Genomic DNA, 23,980 nt, shown 5'->3' with positions numbered 1-23,980 from the left:
TTTGAAGGAAATATCCCACACAGCAATGTTTTTATTATATATAGTTAATTTAAATTTATATAGTTAGTATTAAATTTATATATTAATATATAAATTTATTATATTATATATAAATATATATTTATTATATATTTTAATTATATATATATATATATATATATATATATATATATATATATATATATATATATATATATATATATATATATATATATATATATATATATATATATATATATATATATATATATATATATATATATATATATATATATATATATATATATATATATATATATATATATATATATATATATATATATATATATATATATATATATATATATATATTTATATATATATATATATATATATATATATATATATATATATATATATATATATATATATATATATTAATATGATTTATTATATTTAATATATGAATTATTAAAGTTAATATATTAAATTTATATTGTTATATAGTTAAAAGTCCTTAATTTAAAAAAGGACTATAAGAAAGCAAAAAGGAAATGCTAAAGATGTTTGGATTTGGATAGGCATTGGGTTTGTTTTCCAGTAAAGTTGTGAAAATGATCCATCAACCTTATATGTGCCGATGGTTCACAGAGTTAAGTAGATAGGCAGTATAAACTACGTGAAAAAGTAAAAAAAAAAAAATAACAAGAAAAATTGGAGGAATAACTTTTCAAATAAAATATGGTAAACTACAATCATTTGATAGATTTTATTATTAGCTTAAAATTAATACTAATGCTTATTGGGGGCGGGGGTTGTGACAAGACGCAGAACTTGGAAGACACCTTAAAAAAATTCTAACGTTTGTGCCTAGAAAGACACCTCTTTTTAATAATCAATTTTAATTACAATAACTTTTTAACACACCGCATTTTTAACGTAGGTAGGCCTTCAGACCCGTGCTCTCCAAAATATGAAAACATTTACGGTTTATTCAATAGTTTCATATAATGTTAGGCATAAAACGCCTTCTGTGTCGAATACTTTTTCGAACCGTTTACTGTTGTCTTGAGAGACGAGATTTGAGATGACATCCCTTTATTGCTCAATTAACAAAACAGCAAATCAAATTAAACCCCTACCCCCGGGCCCTGGGGGGTTGTGTCGACACCAGAGTTTTTATCTAACCTTTTAACTATTTTTAACAAAATGAACATCTCAAAATCTTTATTGGATTGGTTTTGGGGAAAAAAGGAAGTGAGAGTGGGCTAGCTGCCCTCGGATCTCTTTTAACTCTAAAAAGTGAACTGAAACTTTCAATTTCCAATCAAATGAGCCTTCTCTGAAGTTTATACACGCATCCCTTCCATAAGAACCACATTTGCCCCCAGGGCATAATTTACAACGCCTACCTCCGGGCCCTGGGGGGGTGTGTCGACACCAGATTATTTGTTATCTGACCTTTGAACTATTTTTGAAAATATGGCTATCTCAAAATTTGTATTGGAAGGGTTTGGGAAAAAAGGGCGTGGGGGAGGGGAGGAGGCTAGTTGACCTCCGATCTCTTTTTTACTCTTAAAAATTTAACTAAAACTTTCAATTCCCGATCAAATGAGCCCTGTCTGAAATTTATACGAGCATCCCTTCCATAAGAACCTTATATATGCCCCCAGGGCATAACTTGCAACGCCAGCCCCCGGGCCTTTTTCAATTCACTAAAAAAGTGAACTTGAACTTTCAATTTCCAATCAAATGAGCCCTCTCTGAAGATTATACGAGCATCCCTTCCATAAGAACCATATATGCCCCCAGGGCATAACTTAACGACATTTGCCCCCGGGCCCTGGGTGGTTGTGTCGACCGTGGAGTTTTTGTTATACGATCTTTGAACTATTTAAAACAAAATGGCTATCTAAAATTTTTTATCGGATACATTTGAGGAAAAAAGGGCGTATTTTTTACTGATAAAATACGTTGGAAAAAAATGCTTTTCTATCGTTAAGTCTAGGATCCGAATTTTATTATCTAGGATCTATCTATTTCTTTGGGCCATTTTCGTAACTTCTGACTAACTCCTCTTTCGATCTAAAGTAACTTTTTTTAGTATTATCATTGCTTGGTGCTGCAATAAGTCGTTAGTAGTAGTAGTAGTATTTTGGACAAACAAAGACTTGCCCACGAATTTTATTATCTAGGATGCCTTTTTAAAATTTTGATTAAAAACAAAATTCTGCTTCCCTCCCTCCTTAATTTTGAAATACAAAATTAAGGTGGGGCAGATTTTTCATGGGCTATATATTAAGGGGGGGGCTATATTGTCATAAATTGACACACATTTCCCGTTGGTAAGTTTTTTTTTCGTTTCTTAAATCGTGTAACAAATCATTTCAGACATACCTATATTTTCAAAAAAAAACTTTGGGGGTGGGAGTATTTTCATAGAAAAATATCTTTTATTGGTATTTTCATTTAAAAAGCTGGTTTAAAAAATGAATTTCCAATATTGCTATCCAATTGTGGTATATATTTACCAAGTGGGGAGGGTTTAAAGAGGGATGCTTTAAATAAACTGGAATGGTGGAGGAGTATGCTCAGCTGTGGCGGCTTGGTGCTGCAATAAGTCGTTAGTAGTAGTAGTATTTTGGACAAACAAAGACTTACCCACGGATTTTATTATCTAGAATCCATCTTTCTCTTCGAGCCACGTTCATGACTTCTGATTGGTTTTCAACCTGTCGCACCACTCGCTTGTTGTGAGTAAGTTCGTTCACAAGAAAACCGATTAGCTTAGCTTTTGCTATTGGTCCAAGGGAGAGGAAAGGTCTTTCACCCATCATTTCTAGAAGACATGTTGCCTCTTTTGATGTAAAGGGGTTGTAAACATTCTGTGTTTTGATACTCATTTGTTCAAGATCTGAAATCAAAAAAAGAGTTAGTGCTGGGTTCAATCTCCCTTAAGCAAACTTGCTGACATAAACTTCGATCAACTATTTTGTTTTTGCTCCGACCAGGCGAACAACTTTTAAAATCATATTTTTGTTTTATCTTATTTTTAGATTGAACTTAGGCCAATGGAATGATCATTCTTTTGTGATTTTAAAATTCACAATACATCAGGCACAAAAAGATGGATCTGAAGTAAATTTATTTGCGTTAAATGTTTCAAAAGCTTTTGACTCGGTTTGTCATGGCCAATTGGGGTATTCTCTTACCCAACCAGAAGTGAATTCATCTGTTATATTTATTCTTAGTTTTTGGTATGCTAATTCTTATGTTCGACTCTGGTCAGGAAATACCTTTTTCGGTAATATACCCATTCGGCCTGGACTTAGACAAGGGGGGGGGGGGTGCGGGGTTGTAACCTTGCCTCTTTAACGTTTGCTTATATCTTGCGTTGACTAATAATTTTTCGTCGTGTTTTGCGGGCCTAGTAATTTCTCTTATATTGCATATGCAGATGATCTGTTACTTCTTAGCCGTTCAAAGTCTAGCCTAGACAACTCGGCCCAGTTTGTTTATAAGCTGCTGGAAAACACTGGCTTGATGCTAAACACTGAAAAGTATGATTATTTAGTTTTTAATGCCTAGTACCAAAGTAGGTTCTTTTTCAGTTGAACTAGCTCCTGTGTTGTCTTGGCTTAGGATTAGTATTTGCTCATCTATATGAGCTATCTGTTCTAGTGCACTTCTAGATATTAAGAATAAACTTAAAGCAGGTTATTCAGGACATTAGACCATTGTATTCTCCGTCACTGTAAATTCCTTTTATATCTGCCTGGTAAAGGAACCAAAAGATTATTGGATTTTTTTGTGCCACTCATATATTTAAATCTTATAATAAGTTGGATGCCAACTTAAAAGAAGAGGCTTGCCTGTGATTAGGGACTTTTTATTCTCTTGTGCGATTATTTTGATTTTCACTGTTATAGTTTTGTTTATCTAATATTGTTTTATATGTGTTTATGTGTTTGTTTTTTTTCTGTTACTCCACTTTATTATAATGTTAGTAGATCTAAAATAGATTAATTAATTAATTTATAGTTTTCTTTGTGAATTACAAATTCTTCAAAACTTACAAATAATTCTAACTTTTTCCAAAATTGGATTTCAACTAAATCTTTCATAATAGACAACAATGAGCTGGTTATCAAAATTTTCGACTTAACCTTCAATAGAAAAGTTGCTCATTAGGTCAAAACTATATCCCTCACTAGGTTAAAGTTGACATAATTGAATCTCGAATTAGAATAGTGGACGTATTTCAACAACGAAACATAATAAGCAACAACCTCAAAATCTGAACAAAACTGTGGCGTACAAAATTGTGCATTGTGTTTATTTTCATTTTGCTCTCCTGTAAAGTAAGGAAAATTGGACTTAGGCCCTTTTTGCAAATCTCCACGGATATATACGATGGTCTATAACATTAAATATTACATCCTACATTTCTCATAAATTCTAAGATGTATATGGTTGTGTAAGCTTTCAACCATTTCCAGCAACTAGACTTCTGTTTCACTGACCTTGGTACTTGAATTTTAAAAAGTTGTGAGGTTGTTTTGGTGTTCGAATCGGAACCCACTAACAGCCTGTGATGTTACCACTTTGATAAATTTTAAAAGTTTTACTATTTTTAATCGTATAAAAGTCTTTTATACGATTAGAATGTATAATATATACTGCTTTTATTTAAGAAAGCTGATGTTTCAGAAAACAATAATAGAAAAATAATTCTGTTTTTTGTTTTCAGCGAAGCCGTAGTAAAAAAAAAAGAGACATCCTGGATAGCTAGTAGCGCCATTTCCGAAGCCAATTTGATAGACAGTACAATTAAAAGTTTACATTCGTATGACTTCTCTAACAGATTACTGTTATTACTTTGTACACAAAAGTTCTTCAAATTCCAAAGAAAAAAAATGAAAGAATAAAATTTAATAATATAAATCAAACGCATGTTAAAATCTTCTACACCTCGGGGAACAGCATTAAAACAGACTTTATGTTTTAAGAACAGCACAGGCCGTCATCACACAATGATAAATAAAAAATGTTTGGTGTTATTTGACTTGAAGTTCTAAGATGTTCATTGCAAATAAAAACTATTTTCATTATTTATTTCTATCCAAATAGAGTAAATGGTAAGTAAATACAGCTGCACACATATTCCAACAAAACAACGACTTAAAATAAAAACACAATAGGACAAGAAATATAACTGAATAGAATATATCAGATACAAAGCGTTTATAAAATTGCAGGAAAAAAGGTAAATGATACAGATAGAGAAAAAAATTCCGAAAAAAAACCGTTTTACCATTGGCTATTTCCAGCGGTCCTTGTTTTTCGAATATATTTCTTGTTTTTATGAAACAAAAATTTAAACCGTCTTATAGGGGTTTTGCTATATGTGCTATTGCATCAGCCAGTGTCGGGGTGGCTGAATTTAGACCGTAAAGGAACTTTCGTGAAACTCATTTTTATAAGTTGCAATTTGTCTGTTGCAAAGTAAAGAAGTATTTTTCGTTTATTTTTCTATTTTGAAAGAGTGAACGTTAGCCGGCAACACTAGCATCATCTATTCTTTTAAGGTGTGTGGGGGCCTCTACTTTTGAGCTTTCTTGTACCGGATCTTGGTAGCTTCTTCCATCAGGCACAGCTTCTGAAGTACTTTACCTTGTAGATGAAAGCTCTGCACCCATATCTGACTCGTTCTTCCACTTGGTCCACACTTGTCAGGGTTGTCTTTTAACAGTATGGTGTTAGACTTACCATCGTTTGGATTACAATTAGTAGTGCTTTCTGTGTACTTTTTCTTTATTCTGCGGAGATGGCACACGATTAGACACATATTCATATAATAAGGTGAAAGGTTAGCTGTTGAAGAGGTATGGCTATGCAAAATAGGATCAGAGTACGATTCCACATATTAGATACTTGTCCTAACCAATAGGTTAACAATAGGACACAATAGGACAATAGGACAAGAAATATAACTGAATAGAATATATCAGATACAAAGCGTTTAAAAAATTGCAGGAAAAAAGGTAAATGATACAGATAGAGAAAAAAATTCAGAAAAAAAAACCGTTTTACCATTGGCTATTTCCAGCGGTCCTTGTTTTTCGAATATATTTCTTGTTTTTATGAAACAAAAATTTAAACCGTCTTATAGGGGTTTTGCTATATGTGCTATTGCATCAGCCAGTGTCGGGGTGGCTGAATTTAGACCGTAAAGGAACTTTCGTGAAACTCATTTTTATAAGTTGCAATTTGTCTGTTGCAAAGTAAAGAAGTATTTTTCGTTTATTTTTCTATTTTGAAATAGTGAACGTTAGCCGGCAACACTAGCATCATCTATTCTTTTAAGGTGTGTGGGGGCCTCTACTTTTGAGCTTTCTTGTACCGGATCTTGGTAGCTTCTTCCATCAGGCACAGCTTCTGAAGTACTTTACCTTGTAGATGAAAGCTCTGCACCCATATCTGACTCGTTCTTCCACTTGGTCCACACTTGTCAGGGTTGTCTTTTAACAGTATGGTGTTAGACTTACCATCGTTTGGATTACAATTAGTAGTGCTTTCTGTGTACTTTTTCTTTATTCTGCGGAGATGGCACACGATTAGACACATATTCATATAATAAGGTGAAAGGTTAGCTGTTGAAGAGGTATGGCTATGCAAAATAGGATCAGAGTACGATTCCACATATTAGATACTTGTTTGAAGCTAGAGTTTGCCAGAGCTAAGTAACATCTGATGTCAGCAGTGTGGTAGTTACTGGAGGGATAAGACACCAGGGATACTGGAGTCCGGCTCGTAAAAATGAGTTTTATTTCGGGGGAGGGGATTAATAAAAATATTTTTGGAAGAGGGAGACAATGATAAAAATAATCGTTTGATAATTTGAATAAGAAGTGCCCAGAAACACATATTAGATACTTGTTTGAAGCTAGAGTTGGCCAGAGCTAAGTAACATTTGATGTCAGCAGTTAGGTACTTGTTTGAAGCTAGAGTTTTCCAGAGCTGAGTAGCATCTGATGTCAGCAGTGTGGTAGTTACTGGAGGGATAAGACTCCCGGGATACTGGACTCCGGCACGTACAAATGAGTTTTATTTCGGGGGAGGGGATTAATAAAAATATTTTTGGAAGACGGAGACAATGATAAAAAATAATCCTTTGATAATTTGAATAAGAAGTGCCCAGAAACACATATTAGATACTTGTTTGAAGCTAGAGTTGGCCAGAGCTAAGTAACATTTGATGTCAGCAGTTAGATACTTGTTTGAAGCTAGAGTTTGCCAGAGCTAAGTAGCATCTGATGTCAGCAGTGTGGTAGTTATTGGACGGGATAAGACTCCAGGGATACTGGTGTCCGGTACGTACAAATGACTTTTATTTCGGGGGAGGGGATTAATAAAAGTATTTTTTGAAAGAGGGAGACAATGATAAAAATAATCGTTTGATAATTTGAATAAGAAGTGCCCAGAAACACATATTAGATACTTGTTTGAAGCTAGAGTTTGCCAGAGCTAAGTAGCATCTGATGTCAGAAGTGTGGTAGTTATTGGACGGGATAAAACTCCAGGGATACTGGAGTCCGGAATGTACAAATGACTTTTATTTCGAGGGAGGGGATTAATAAAAATATTTTTTGAAAGAGGGAGACAATGATAAAAATAATCGTTTGATAATTTGAATAAGAAGTACCCAGAAACACATATTAGATACTTGTTTGAAGCTAGAGTTTGCCAGAGCTAAGTATCATCTGATGTCAGCAGTGTGGTAGTTATTGGACGGGATAAAACTCCAGGGATACTGGAGTCCGGAGTGTACAAATGACTTTTATTTTGGGGGAGGGGATTAATAAAAATATTTTTTGAAAGAGGGAGACAATGATAAAAATAATCGTTTGATAATTTGAATAAGAAGTGCCCAGAAACACATATTAGATACTTGTTTGAAGCTAGAGTTTGCCAGAGCTAAGTAGCATCTGATGTCAGCAGTGTGGTAGTTATTGGACGGGATAAAACTCCAGGGATACTGGAGTCTGGAACGTACAAATGACTTTTATTTCGGGAGAGGGGATTAATAAAAATATTTTTTGAAAGAGGGAGACAATGATAAAAATAATCGTTTGATAATTTGAATAAGAAGTGCCCAGAAACACATATTAGATACTTGTTTGAAGCTAGAGTTTGCCAGAGCTAAGTAGCATCTGATGTCAGCAGTGTGGTAGTTATTGGACGGGATAAAACTCCAGGGATACTGGAGTCCGGAATGTACAAATGACTTTTATTTCGGGGGAGGGGATTAATAAAAATATTTTTTGAAAGAGGGAGACAATGATAAAAATAATCGTTTGTCAATTTGAATAAGAAGTGCCCAGAAACACATATTAGATACTTGTTTGAAGCTAGAGTTTGCCAGAGCTAAGTAGCATCTGATGTCAGCAGTGTGGTAGTTATTGGACGGGATAAAACTCCAGGGATACTGGAGTCCGGAATGTACAAATGACTTTTATTTCGGGGGAGGGGATTAATAAAAATATTTTTTGAAAGAGGGATACAATGATAAAAATAATCATTTGTCAATTTGAATAAGAAGTGCCCAGAAACACATATTAGTTACTTGTTTGAAGCTAGAGTTTGCCAGAGCTAAGTAGCATCTGATGTCAGCAGTGTGGTAGTTATTGGACGGGATAAAACTCCAGGGATATTGGAGTCCGGAATGTACAAATGACTTTTATTTCGGGGAGGGGATTAATAAAAATATTTTTTGAAAGAGGGAGACAATGACAAAAATAATCGTTTGATAATTTGAATAAGAAGTACCCAGAAACACATATTAGAGACTTGTTTGAAGCTAGAGTTGGCCAGAGCTAAGTATCATATTATGGCAGAAGTGTTTTAGTTATTGGACGGGATAAAACTCCAGGGATACTGGAGTCCGGAGGGTACAAATGACTTTTATTTTTGGGGAGGGGATTAATAAAAATATTTTTTGAAAGAGGGAGACAATGATAAAAATAATCGTTTGATATTTTGAATAAGAAGTGCCTAGAAACACATATTAGATACTTGTTTGAAGCTAGAGTTTGCCAGAGCTAAGTAGCATCTGATGTCAGCAGTGTGGTAGTTATTGGACGGGATAAAACTCCAGGGATACTGGAGTCTGGAACGTACAAATGACTTTTATTTTGGGGGAGGGGATTAATAAAAATATTTTTTGAAAGAGGGAGACAATGATAAAAATAATCGTTTGATAATTTGAATAAGAAGTGCCCAGAAACACATATTAGATACTTGTTTGAAGCTAGAGTTTGCCAGAGCTCAGTAGCATCTGATGGCAGCAGTGTGGTAGTTATTGGACGGTATAAAACTCCAGGGATAATGGAGTCCGGAATGTAAAAATGATTTTTATTTCGGGGGAGGGGATTAATAAAAATATTTTTTGAAAGAGGGAGACAATGATAAAAATAATCGTTTGATAATTTGAATAAGAAGTGCCCAGAAACACATATTAGATACTTGTTTGAAGCTAGAGTTTGCCAGAGCTAAGTAGCATCTGATGGCAGCAGTGTGGTAGTTATTGGACGGGATAAAACTCCAGGGATACTGGAGTCCGGAATGTACAAATGACTTTTATTTCGGGGGAGGGGATTAATAAAAATATTTTTTGAAAGAGGGAGACAATGATAAAAATAATCGTTTGATATTTTGAATAAGAAGTGCCTAGAAACACATATTAGATACTTGTTTGAAGCTAGAGTTTGCCAGAGCTAAGTAGCATCTGATGTCAGCAGTGTGGTAGTTATTGGACGGGATAAAACTCCAGGGATACTGGAGTCCGGAATGTACAAATGACTTTTATTTCGGGGGAGGGGATTAATAAAAATATTTTTTGAAAGAGGGAGACAATGACAAAAATAATCGTTTGATAATTTGAATAAGAAGTACCCAGAAACACATATTAGATACTTGTTTGAAGCTAGAGTTTGCCAGAGCTAAGTAGCATCTGATGTCAGAAGTGTGGTAGTTATTGGACGGGATAAAACTCCAGGGATACTGGAGTCCGGAATGTACAAATGACTTTTATTTCGGGGGAGGGGATTAATAAAAATATTTTTTGAAAGAGGGAGACAATGATAAAAATAATCGTTTGATAATTTGAATAAGAAGTACCCAGAAACACATATTAGATACTTGTTTGAAGCTAGAGTTTGCCAGAGCTAAGTAGCATCTGATGTCAGAAGTGTGGTAGTTATTGGACGGGATAAAACTCCAGGGATACTGGAGTCCGGAATGTACAAATGACTTTTATTTCGGGGGAGGGGATAAATAAAAATAATTTTTGAAAGAGAGAGACAATGATAAAAATAATCGTTTGATAATTTGAATAAGAAGTGCCCAGAAACACATATTAGATACTTGTTTGAAGCTAGAGTTTGCCAGAGCTAAGTAGCATCTGATGTCAGCAGTGTGGTAGTTATTGGACGGGATAAAACTCCAGGGATATTGGAGTCCGGAGCGTACAAATGACTTTTATTTTGGGGGAGGGGATTAATAAAAATATTTTTTGAAAGAGGGAGACAATGACAAAAATAATCGTTTGATAATTTGAATAAAAAGTGCCCAGAAACACATATTAGATACTTGTTTGAAGCTAGAGTATGCCAGAGCTAAGTAGCATCTGATGTCAGAAGTGTGGTAGTTATTGGACGGGATAAAACTCCAGGGATATTGGAGTCCGGAATGTATAAATGACTTTTATTTCGGGGGAGGGGATTAATAAAAATATATTTTGAAAGAGGGAGACAATGATAAAAATAATCGTTTGATAATTTGAATAAGATGTGCCCAGAAACACATATTAGATACTTGTTTGAAGCTAGAGTTTGCCAGAGCTAAGTAGCATCTGATGTCAGCAGTGTGGTAGTTATTGGACGGGATAAAACTCCAGGGATACTGGAGTCCGGAATGTACAAATGACTTTTATTTCGGGGAGGGGATTAATAAAAATATTTTTTGAAAGAGGGAGACAATGATAAAAATAATCGTTTGATATTTTGAATAAGAAGTGCCCAGAAACACATATTAGTTACTTGTTTGAAGCTAGAGTTTGCCAGAGCTAAGTAGCATCTGATGTCAGCAGTGTGGTAGTTATTGGACGGGATAAAACTCCAGGGATATTGGAGTCCAGAATGTACAAATGACTTTTATTTCGGGGGAGGGGATTAATAAAAATATTTTTTGAAAGAGGGAGACAATGATAAAAATAATCGTTTGATAATTTGAATAAGAAGTGCCCAGAAACACATATTAGATACTTGTTTGAAGCTAGAGTTTGCCAGAGCTAAGTAGCATCTGATGTCAGCAGTGTGGTAGTTATTGGACGGGATAAAACTCCAGGGATATTGGAGTCCTGAATGTACAATTGACTTTTATTTCGGGGGAGGGGATTAATAAAAATATTTTTTGAAAGAGGGAGACAATGATAAAAATAATCGTTTGATATTTTGAATAAGAAGTGCCCAGAAACACATATTAGATACTTGTTTGAAGCTAGAGTTTGCCAGAGCTAAGTAGCATCTGATGTCAGCAGTGTGGTAGTTATTGGACGGGATAAAACTCCAGGGATACTGGAGTCCGGAATGTACAAATGACTTTTATTTCAGGGGAGGGGATTAATAAAAATATTTTTTGAAAGAGAGAGACAATGATAAAAATAATCGTTTGATAATTTGAATAAGAAGTGCCCAGAAACATATATTAGATACTTGTTTGAAGCTAGAGTTTGCCAGAGCTAAGTAGCATCTGATGTCAGCAGTGTGGTAGTTATTGGACGGGATAAAACTCCAGGGATAATTGAGTCCGGAGTGTACAAATGACTTTTATTTTGGGGGAGGGGATTAATAAAAATATTTTTTGAAAGAGAGAGACAATGATAAAAATAATCGTTTCATAATTTGAATAAGAAGTGCCCAGAAACACATATTAGATACTTGTTTGAAGCTAGAGTTTGCCAGAGCTAAGTAGCATCTGATGTCAGCAGTGTGGTAGTTATTGGACGGGATAAAACTCCAGGGATATTGGAGTCCGGAATGTTTAAATGACTTTTATTTCGGGGGAGGGGATTAATAAAAATATTTTTGGAAGATGGAGACAATGATAAAAATAATCGTTTGATAATTTGAATAAGAAGTGCCCAGAAACACATATTAGATACTTGTTTGAAGCTAGAGTTTGCCAGAGCTAAGTAGCATCTGATGTCAGCAGTGTGGTAGTTATTGGACGGGATAAAACTCCAGGGATATTGGAGTCCGGAATGTGTAAATGACTTTTATTTCGGGGGAGGGATTAATAAAAATATTTTTTGAAAGAGGAGACAATTATAAAAATAATCGTTTGATAATTTGAATAAGAAGTGCCCAGAAACACATATTAGATACTTGTTTGAAGCTAGAGTTTGCCAGAGCTAAGTAGCATCTGATGTCAGAAGTGTGGTAGTTATTGGACGGGATAAAACTCCAGGGATACTGGAGTCCGGAGTGTACAAATGACTTTTATTTCGGGGGAGGGGATTAATAAAAATATTTTTTGAAAGAGGGAGACAATGATAAAAATGATCGTTTGATAATTTGAATAAAAAGTGCCCAGAAACACATATTAGATACTTGTTTGAAGCTAGAGTTTGCCAGAGCTAAGTAGCATCTGATGTCAGCAGTGTGGTAGTTATTGGACGGGATAAAACTCCAGGGATAATGGAGTCCTGAATGTGTAAATGACATTTATTTCGGGGGAGGGGATTAATAAAAATATTTTTTGAAAGTGGGAGACAATTATAAAAATAATCGTGTGATAATTTGAATAAGAAGTGCCCAGAAACACATATTCGAGACTTGTTTGAAGCTAGAGTTTGCCAGAGCTACGTAGCATCTGATGTCAGAAGTGTGGTAGTTATTGGACGGGATAAAACTCCAGGGATTCTGGAGTCCGGAATGTAAAAATGATTTTTATTTCGGGGGAGGGGATTAATAAAAATATTTTTTGAAAGAGGGAGACAATGATAAAAATAATCGTTTGATAATTTGAATAAGAAGTGCCCAGAAACACATATTAGATACTTGTTTGAAGCTAGAGTTTGCCAGAGCTATGTAGCATCTGATGTCAGCAGTGTGGTACTTATTGGACGGGATAAAACTCCAGGGATACTGGAGTCCGGAATGTACAAATGACTTTTATTTCGGGGGAGGGGATAAATAAAAATAATTTTTGAAAGAGAGAGACAATGATAAAAACAATCGTTTCATAATTTGAATAAGAAGTGCCCAGAAACACATATTAGATACTTGTTTGAAGCTAGAGTTTGCCAGAGCTAAGTAGCATCTGATGTCAGCAGTGTGGTAGTTATTGGACGGGATAAAACTCCAGGGATACTGGAGTCCGGAATGTACAAATGACTTTTATTTCGGGGAGGGGATTAATAAAAATATTTTTTGAAAGAGAGAGACAATGATAAAAACAATCGTTTGATAATTTGAATAAGAAGTGCCCAGAAACACATATTAGATACTTGTTTGAAGCTAGAGTTTGCCAGAGCTAAGTAGCATCTGATGTCAGAAGTGTGGTAGTTATTGGACGGGATAAAACTCCAGGGATACTGGAGTCCGGAATGTGTAAATGACTTTTATTTCGGGGGAGGGGATTAATAAAAATATTTTTGGAAGAGGGAGACAATGATAAAAATAATCGTTTGATAATTTGAATAAGAAGTGCCCAGAAACACATATTAGATACTTGTTTGAAGCTAGAGTTTGCCAGAGCTAAGTAGCATCTGATGTCAGCAGTGTGGTAGTTATTGGACGGGATAAAACTCCAGGGATACTGGAGTCCGGAATGTACAAATGACTTTTATTTCGGGGGAGGGGATTAATAAAAATATTTTTTGAAAGAGGGAGACAATGATAAAAACAATCGTTTGATAATTTGAATAAGAAGTGCCCAGAAACACATATTAGATACTTGTTTGAAGCTAGAGTTTGCCAGAGCTAAGTAGCATCTGATGTCAGCAGTGTGGTAGTTATTGGACGGGATAAAACTCCAGGGATATTGGAGTCCGGAGTGTACAAATGACTTTTATTTCGGGGGAGGGGATTAATAAAAATATTTTTTGAAAGAGGGAGACAATGATAAAAATGATCGTTTGATAATTTGAATAAGAAGTGCCCATAAATTCAAGAAAATTTAGGATTTCATGGGGTAGAGTGAGCCCTGAAGGCTCCTCCCCACCCCCGTGTACTTCTCTGATTGGAGCCACCAATTTCACTTAGTAACAACAAATCATGCTTTGATACATAATTTTACTTCATTGGCATTTTAACTAAATTTTATTTGCCAAGTTTTAAAATTTCCTACATTCTAGATTTTACGGAATTCATAGCTACCTATATTCCTTTTCTGGTTTTGTCAAAAAATAGTATTCGCTGGGAGCCAGAAGGGGACACTACCCTCGTTTTTCTAGGCTATTTGATTTTATTTTTGATCTATTATATGTATTTTTTTTCTTTGTTTCATATGTCACGTATAGCCAGTGTTGTCTTAGAATGTATTTATCTTACCTTTTTCGGGTAGAACGAAAGCTTTGAGGTAGAGGCGAAGAATTTCAGTCAAGTTGGTGGTAGTAATCTCGGCCTGTTTCAGAGTTTGGCCAAGAGGTGTGAGATTTTTGTTTGGAAAAGGGATACCTAAAATGAAAGTAAAATGTTCACCTAAAAATTAAAATTTTAAGTGTCCTATCTCAATACCCTGTTGTCCGCAATTTGCAACTTATCGTCTTATGAACTACTGAGTAATAAATTAATATGCATGTGGATAATCCACATTCCAAATTAATATAACTATTGAATCATGGCTTAAAAAATTAAAATCGTTTTCAACTAGGGCTCAAAAACTATTCTGTATTTACAAAATAGAAAAACAAAATTATCAAACGAAATGACAAAGCTGGCTTATTTTTTTTTTTTTTTTACCAGAAAGGAAGAGTTCAGCAAAAATATTTTAACTTAGGCATAAAAATACATTACATTAGGTATTCAATGTAAAATACCAAATAATATCAAAATTAATTTACAATAGTACAATAAAAGATGTGTTAATATATCAATTTGAAACAAAAGAACAACACAAACGATTTTTTTTTTAATTCATAATTCATTGAATTGAAAAGCTTAATTTGTCTATAAAAAAACTGCAAAAACCTGCACTGCCTCAATGTAGTCCCCCAAGCCAAGATGAGTTATAATTCGGTGGCGGCAGACGCAGTTATGCTCGGCGGTGGCGTGCTGCCGGCGTGCCATAAAATTTTTTTCGCCAAAAACTAGAATTTTTCCCACTGAAATCTGATCAGCGGCGCGCTGTCCACTGATTGCGTTTGTTCTGTTTATAACATTTTTGGCTTACTTTTTAAAAGCTTAGAAAACTAAACTGGTATCAGTTCTTATCGAAATTCCTTCTAACCAAGAATTCTTGGGATCCACAATCCCTTTTCAGCTTCATTACCATGACCGAATCTCGGACAGAGTAATAACAGGATATCAAGCTTAACTTCTCCCAAACATTCTTTAAATCCAAGCGATCGACAGTGAGACCTTGATCTCCCGGAGAATTGAATAAACCTGACAAAATAGAGGATTTTAAATTTACTTTAAACTTAATAAATTAAATTAAAATAAATTTGCTTGCACTATACTCCAATGGCTAATTTATGAAGCCTCAAGGGAATCTGATTTCCATATCTTACTCTATGTCTGGATTTCCGGTTTTACAACCTGTATTCCACTTCTTTGTCTATCCTATACAAATTTGGCAACTCCCCGAGGTCTTTTCCCTTCACTACAATACTCAGAATAACCATGTTTATATCAACTTTACCGCTGTTGTCCTTCAATGGCAACACAACGAAACTACAGATAAAGAGTATGACACTGGACTCTACAGTTCCTATCGACGATTCTGACATCCGTTTCGTGCCTCATCAGTCAGGAAGTGCGATGGGAGGCTGTTGGACAGTCAAACTTTGCTTTCACACGCCCTTCCTGTTTACCTTCCAAAGATTTCTCCATGTGCCCATTTAGAGCTTGTTCAACTCTGGATAAGCAGAGAGTCACGTCACTGACCATCTCTATACCTCGATTTCAGAGTTCTCCAAAAATTGTTGAAGACCAGTACTATTTATATTTCTTCAAACAACGAAAACTAGCTGTCACATTTTATAATCAAACATTATAAAAGTTAATAAAAATTAAAGAGTTTAATGAAGTTTAATGCTTAACTTTTGAACCAAATTTTCGTCAGTGTTGCTACGTTGATCTTGTAAAATCTTCCTCACCTGGTACGGTAATGAACTTGGAGACTTGTATTTAAGATCTTTCAAACAAGCTGATTTAAGTAGCCGCACTCATGGCATCTTCATAATACGTTCTCCGAGCATAATCATATTTTCTAGCCTTCAACTTCTTAGCGAAAAAACACCAAATCTCCCCCACTGAATTATTAATATTTCTGTTTGCACATAACCATCTCTCATCAATCAATCAATCAATCCACCTTTTATTTTTAAATAAATGAACAAACGAAACAATTAACATGAACATTTCAACTCAAAGCAATGCTTGTGAGAGTCACACCTGATATTGGTAAACAAATTTATATCACACTATGAAATGAAAAGAGGAGAGCTGATAACATAAGAGAAGGATAAAGAACTAGAAAGGAAAGAATTGAGACGAGGTGGAGTCAAAGAAGGAGAGTGAAAGGATAAGATACAAAAGAAAATTGAGACATGAACTAATGCAGTATCCAATACTGTGTTAGAGATGTCTCGTTTTTGGAGTGTACCAAAGGATTTTATGAATTTAATAGATTCATTAATTGAGTTCCACAGAGAAATACTTCTATAAACTGGAGAGTGTTGAGACATTGTAAGCCTTCTTCTCGGTAGCATAAAATTGTACTTGTTGCAGCGGAGAGCTCTTCCTCGATGAATTATGCTACAAAGTTAGAAGTATCTGGAAAAACCTTGAGGAATTCTATTCGATATTGTCGAGTGTGCTAAACGCAGATTACTAACGTTATAATAACCTATCTGCACCCTTTCTAATTAGTCACTTCTCCGGAACTCATAAATTTCCAAAACATAATGCATTGCACATACTGCCTTATTTCTAACCCCAATTCCAGAACCTAATCATATTCAATAATCCCTAGCCTACAACTTCTTAGAAAAAAATTCTTATAAACCTCCTCTTACTACTAAACAATTAAATATTTCTGTTTGGACCTAGCCATCTGTTGTAATATCCTAGCTGTACCCTTTCTAAATGCAGAAAGAAATAATTAGTAAAAAATTAATCATTGTATTAATCAAAAATGCAAATTTTGTTAGTGAAGAGTTTTGTTATTGTACTCGAGTTATGTTTTTTTTTTTTTTTTTTTAATCTTCTCTTTTAACAATTTGTTTTAATTGTTTTTTTTTGTATTTCTGTTTTTGAATTTTTGTTGTCATTTTTCTTCCTCCTTTTCTCTACTTCATTTACGACATTTTGTATTTTTGAAAATGTGTAATAAAAACGATAGTGATAATAAGAAAAAACAGGCGAACTATGTGAGAATTATACAAAAAATATCCAGGAATCGCTGGAGAAGTTCTACTTTTAACATAATCATTTTTTTTAATTTGAGGATTCTTTATTTATTAAAAGTGTGTCAATTCATTAATCACTAAACACAGACAATGAGAAAAGAAAAAGTGCATTAAGTGTAGGGTTAGTCAAGTACATATAGAAACATGTTAAGAAAACAATTCTTACTTCATAATATGCATAATAATCCTAGTTAACATATTTTACAGGGGGAGGACCTTTATCATCACTATTTTCCTTATATTTCCATTTTTTTTTCTACCATATTTTTTAATATTTGTGTCTATTCTCTAAGTCTTGAAAATTGTTTATGAGCAAACAAAACAACCAAATTCCATCTAACTAATCTAACCTAACGTGACCTAAGCTAGCTTAACCTAATTTATCAGCATTTGGCTATTAATATGTTTTTGGTAGATGGCACTGATGGTGTTTAAGAACGAACATAGATGATTTGAAAATGGAAATGAAGTCGAATACATGTTTTTTTTCAGAATTTTGTTTTTGCAAAAAATGTACAGCAGTAAAAGAAGTGAAGATAAAGGCTCTCCCCCTGCAAAATACGTTAACTAGTATTACTCTGCATATTATGAAGTAAAAATTGTTTTCTTAATATGTTTCCTTATGTACTGGACTAACCCTACACTTACACCAAAGTGCAAATACTTCGATAGAGATATTTGCATAGGAGCCTCACTGTACTTAAGAAAACATAACAATTCTTACTTCATAATATGCCGAATAATCATTGTTAACAAATTAAGCATGAACCTATCCTTTATCTTTACTTCTTCCATTGTTTTACAATTTTTCTACAAAATTTCTGAAAAAAAAAGCAAGGACTCAATAAGCATTCTTTCAGTTTTCAAATCGCTACTGAAACAAATGTGATCTACAAAATTTATTTATAGATGCCACTATAGAAACCGCAGTGGCATCAACACAAAATAAAACGCCTTTTTGGCCGTTTTTATTGAATGAAATCTATCTAAATTATTTTTCATGGCACGTGTTAGAAACAAAATACTGAGAAATTAGGTTAGGTTATGAAGATGGTGTTTGGAAGTTTTTTTTAGCACGTTTTTCAAAACTGAAAAAAGTCTCAGTGAATACACAGACAAAATTCAGAAATTTGGTAGGAAAAGTGTAAAACAATGAAAGAAGTGAAGATAATGCTTAGCTTCATGCAAAAGGTGTTAACTATGATTATTTCGCATATTAGGAAGCAAGAATTGTTTTCTTAATATGTTTCCTTTTCTCCAGAGAGGCTCCTAGGCTTATACCAAATTAAACAATAATATAGAAAAAAAAATCATAGGCAGCGTATGCCTAAGTAAAGAACGATGTTGCCACAATGTATTATTTATTTATTTATTTTTTTTTTAATCAGGGCACTTCGTATTGATGGAGCTGTCATAGAAACTTCTAAAAGGGCTCATTTGATTGGAAATTGGAAGGGCTTGTGCCCTTTTTAATAGCCGGAAGCGATTGGAAGGCAACTAACACCCCTTCAACACCCATTATTTCCCAAAACATATCCAATCAAAATTTTGAGATATCCATTTTGCTCAACATAGTTGAAAGATTCGGAAATTATGTCTTTGAGGATGACATCCCCCCCCCAAAGCCCTCAGGGCAAGGGGAAATGGTATGTTTGGGGAAATGGTGGGCGTTGAAGGGGTGTTAGATGCCTTCCAATCGCTTTCGGCTTTTAAAAAGGGCACATTAAAAAGGGTTGTCAGTTATACCCTGGGGCCATCTAAGGTTTTTTTTTATAGAAAGCGTTGTCGTAGAAACTTCAAAAAGGGCTCATTCAACTGAAAATTGAAAGGACTAGAGCCCTTTTTAATAGTCGAAAGTGATTGACGGGCAACTAATCCTCTGTCACACCAACCATTTCCCCAAACACATCCAATCAACATTTGGAGATAGCCATTTTGTTCAACCTAGTTGAAAGTTCTGGAAATTAGGTCTTTGAGGATGACAGCCCCCTCACAGCCCTCAAGGTAAGGGTTTTAAGTTATACACTGGGGGATATGAGGTGTTAGTAGAAAGCGTTGTCGTAAAAACTTCAAAAAGTTCTCATTCGATTGAAAATTGAAAGGGCTAGTGCCCTTTCCAATAGTCGAAAGTGATTGGAGGACAAATAACCCCCCTCTCACACCCACCATTTCCCCAAACACATCCAATAGAAATTTTTAGATAGGCATTTTGTTCAACGTGGTTGATAGGTCCGGAAATTATGTCTTTGAGGATGACACTCTCCCACAGCTCTCAGGACAAGGGTTGTAAGTTATACCCTGGGGTCATATAAGGTTTTTATAGAAAGCTTTATCATAGAAACTGCAAAAACGACTTATTTGATTGGAAATTGAAAGGGCTAGTGCCCTTTTTAATAGTCGAAAGTGATTGAAGGTAAACTAACCCCCCTCTCACGCCCACCATTTCTCCAAACACCTCCAATCAAAATTTTGAGATAGTCATTTTGTTCAACGTAGTTGAAAGTTCTGGAAATTAGGTTTTTGAGGATGACAAACCCCACACCCCTCAGGGCAATGGTTGTAAGTTATGCCCTGGGGGGATATAAGGTTTGTATAGAAAGTGTTGCAGTAGAAACTTCAAAAAGGGCTCATTCGATTGGAAATTGAAAGGGCTAATGCCCTTTTTAATAGTCAAAAGTGATTGGAGAGCATCTAACCCCCCTCTCACCCCCACACTTTCCCAAAACACATCCTATCAAAATTTTGAGATAGCTATTTTGTTCAACGTAGTTGAAAGATCCGGAAATTACGTCTTAAAGGATGACACCTCCCCCCGCAGCCCTCAGAGGAAATGTTGTAAGTTATGCCCTGGGGGTATATAAGGTTTTTATAGAAAGTGTAGAAACTTCAAAAAGAGCTAATTCGAAAGTAAATTATAGTCGAAAGTGATTGGAGGCCAACTAACCCCCCTCTCACGCCCACCATTTCCACAAACACATCCAATTAAAATTGAAAATTGAGAGGACTAGTGCCTTTTTTATTAGTCGAAAGTAATCAGAGGGCAAATGCCCACATTTCCACTGGGCCTTTGGTGCGATCAAATCTAGTAATAATATTAAATTAGAACTAGTTAAAAAAAATTACCTGGATCGTCGATGGCAACAACCAACAGATGAGTCATAATTGAGACAAGTTCGTCTTCAGCGTCTGCGTGATAAGTCATAGCTCTTTGAAGGGTCGACAAACTTGGCAAGCTCTCTGCATCTTGAAGATTTGAAAGATCAGTTAGATGCCAGGATTTTAAGTTTTTATTTTGAACTAATCAGTCAATATGACAAAACTTAATTTCTAATTACTGAGGGTTTTGATGCCTTTTTATACGTCAATTTTCACCAACTTTTTAGTATATCAATCCAAGGCCATATCCAGGGGGGTGGATGGGTTAGGGGGTTTGAACCCCCCTCCTCCCCCCGAAAGGGTTGTCTGTCTCGTAAAAAAGTAATAAAAATGTACAAAAACAAATTTTGTATGAGTTTTTTGAGTTTTTTTGTGCCCCCCCCCCCCAATTTTTTTTTTGTAAAAACCCCCTCCGAAAAAAAATCTTGGATACGGCCCTGGTCAATACCTAGTAAGTTTTTGGGCCTTAAGAAAAATATGGAAATGTGTACACTCCTACTTCTGATGACGGAAACTCCAACATATCGATGCGAAATTTTAGATTTACTTTTCTGAACTGGCTTCACAACAATTTACTTCTAAATCTGAGATCCATAGTAAAAAAAAAATCATAAAAAAAGATAAGATATAAGTATAGACCTTAAAACAAGTCAAGTAGTTCTTAGCATTACAAAAGCTGGTAGATAAAAAAAGCATCGAAAAGCGGAAAAATCACAGTACTCATGAATAAAACAGTCAATACTATAAATAAGAAAATCTTTAAAAAAACTACAAAACAAAAAATGTATTTTCGAAATTCTACGAAAAAATCCAATAAGTATAAACAAAAATAACCTACAAAAACACAAAAGAAAATAAAAAAGGGGGGTAAGTGAGATCATAGTTTTCTTATTGATTATAATCGTGGTCTAAGAAAGATGGCATAAAGGCCACATTTTTATATCTTGAAGTTTTGAAGTGGAAGGATATGATGCTAGGAGCAGGTACGTTTTTATACAATTTATTATATTTTTTTATTCGGGGAGTAAAAACGGGTAGGAGGAATCCTGGTAACCGTCCTTTTGGGTTCAACCTTGTCATTGAAATGGGTGAAATACCTAAGGTTATTCTAGGTATAGGTTTATAGGCCTTGGTGTAAGGTAAGTTTATGCAACCATAGTGATTTTTGCGCTTTTAACGACTTTTCGATAAGATTTTGCCATTTATTTGATTTTAAAAAATTAAAGAATTTTAAAAAAATTATTCTTTTACTTAAAAATTTTGATTATGTTTTAATTAAATTTTTTAATTTCGGGTTTCAAAAATTTAGTTTTGAAAAAATAGACTTCAATCTTAAGTTGAGAAAAAACAATTACGTCTTCATTGTCTTTGAGACATAAGCGTATACAACTATGTACAAATTTACAAGTATATAAAAGAATAACCTAAAAACGTACAAGAATGTAAGGGGTGGGCAAGTGGGAACATGGGTTTCTTATTTATAATATTCTAAAAATAATCTGATGAAGAAAAATTTTTTCAATCTTGAAGACTCGAATTGAACGCGTGTAGGCCTAGAACGTTAAGCGCTTTTTCGGGTTTTAGCTAGATTGTGACACCTGATTTTATTATTTTTCTAATTTGTTTTCATAAAAAAAAACTAATTTTTTCAAATATATTACAATTAAAAAGAATGATATTTCAAGCATGTTTTTGTTTTCTTTCTTTTTTTGAAGAGAAAAAAAAAAAAAAAAAAAAAAAAAAAAAAAAAAACGCCGAAGCAATAAAAACAAAAATCTCATCCACGAATTCAGAACATATTTACTTTTTCAACTGCTTAAGATAGAAACATAATTATGACACAGAAAACATGATCATTAGACAGAAAAATACAGATTAGCTGCAAATCTCTAAATATACGAAGACGATGCCAGGATATGGGCAAACACATAAGGAACATAGTTGCGCGTGTCGTTTTATCACACTTTAGTTATCTTTTCGTCTCATATGCTTTTTTACTTGTTATTTTCGGATTGACATTCGATAGACAGAAAACTTTCTAATAGCATACATACATGCAAATATTTCCTTGACAATTCTTTTTCAATTTTATGAAAATTTTTGAGTTTACTTCCTGTCTGAAAATTGAATCTTATCTGAAAGCTTCATGTGTCAGAATCAATATTTATGCCACGTTTTGCTATTTATGGTCCGTGAGGCTATCACGTTTTTAAATATACTACCATACCTGCACCCAAGTTCTTGTCAGATTAGCGATTGGCTGGAAGTTAGGGACATCTAACAATTGTATAAAGCAAGGTAATTTCTCATATAATTTAAATTTATTTCTTTGTATTATCTTTTTTTTCTTTTTATCTCACCTAAATAAGTTCCCAGGAACGAAAATGTCGATTCGACGCCATTTGCGCCAGAAATGGCTCTGGAGGATCCTTATGTTTTTTCGTCCTAAATAAGCTATAAACAAATATTTATTTCTGGCCCAATTTAAATAAGAGAGATTATCATCTTCCAGCTCATTTATTTTTGGTTATGGTTTTCAAAATGGCGCCCCCCTCCAATTCTTGCCTGGAGATCTTAGTAAATAGGTGGAAAACTGAATAAAACTGGAATTATTCCATTTTTTTTCATACTATCATCAATCGCAATAAAGTACTGTATGCTGAAATTCCTAAAAATTGATATCATAAATCATAATATCAAAAAATACCTCTTTTGATATTTTCATTGAAAAGAATAGAAAAAACGAAAAAATTATCTTACTTTGACTTTAAGAATACATTTTGCCCCCTTCTATAGTTTCGTAAATTATCGCCATGAAATATTTTTTTTAAAGAAGAATGAGCGTTTTTGGGAGGATTTAAGTAACTATGGCCATTCGACTACGGTTCTGATTTTAAAGGGGGTCTCTCTTTTACTAAGACTCCGAAACTGATATCAGTATTTTAATTTCAGTATCATTATTGATATCAGTATCAGTATTATATTTGATATCATGATATCATAAAGTTTTTTTCATATTATCATCAATCGCAATAAAGTACTATATACTGAAATTCCTAAAAATTGATATCGAAAATCGCCATCATTGATATGCGATCCAGAAAATTCAGAAATCTTATGCAAAGCTGGTTTTACAATTACCTGGTA

At 34.2% G+C, this 23,980-nt stretch overlaps 1 protein-coding gene across 2 annotated transcripts in view; it reads right to left on the bottom strand.

The window, feature by feature from the left end:
* LOC148942652 (bromodomain adjacent to zinc finger domain protein 2B-like) overlaps positions 1-23,980 on the bottom strand; it is a 180,474-nt gene that overhangs the window by 81,782 nt on the left and 74,712 nt on the right. For both annotated transcript variants that reach the window (XM_089102192.1, XM_089102193.1), the window contains exons 16-18: positions 20,801-20,920; positions 14,595-14,720; positions 2,641-2,893 (exon numbers count right to left, since the gene is read on the bottom strand). In XM_089102192.1, coding sequence (XP_088958318.1) covers positions 2,641-2,893; positions 14,595-14,720; positions 20,801-20,920 — 499 coding nt within the window. The remainder of the gene's footprint in view (positions 1-2,640; positions 2,894-14,594; positions 14,721-20,800; positions 20,921-23,980) is intronic.

The sequence above is a fragment of the Artemia sp. Qi Xiang Cuo genome, chromosome 16 (genome assembly GCF_049724085.1).
Source record: "Artemia sp. Qi Xiang Cuo chromosome 16, ASM4972408v1, whole genome shotgun sequence".
Taxonomy (NCBI): Eukaryota; Metazoa; Arthropoda; class Branchiopoda; order Anostraca; family Artemiidae; genus Artemia; species Artemia sp. Qi Xiang Cuo.
The sequence above is the reverse complement of the archived record's forward strand: the minus strand, read 5'-3'. Positions and strand labels throughout refer to the sequence as shown.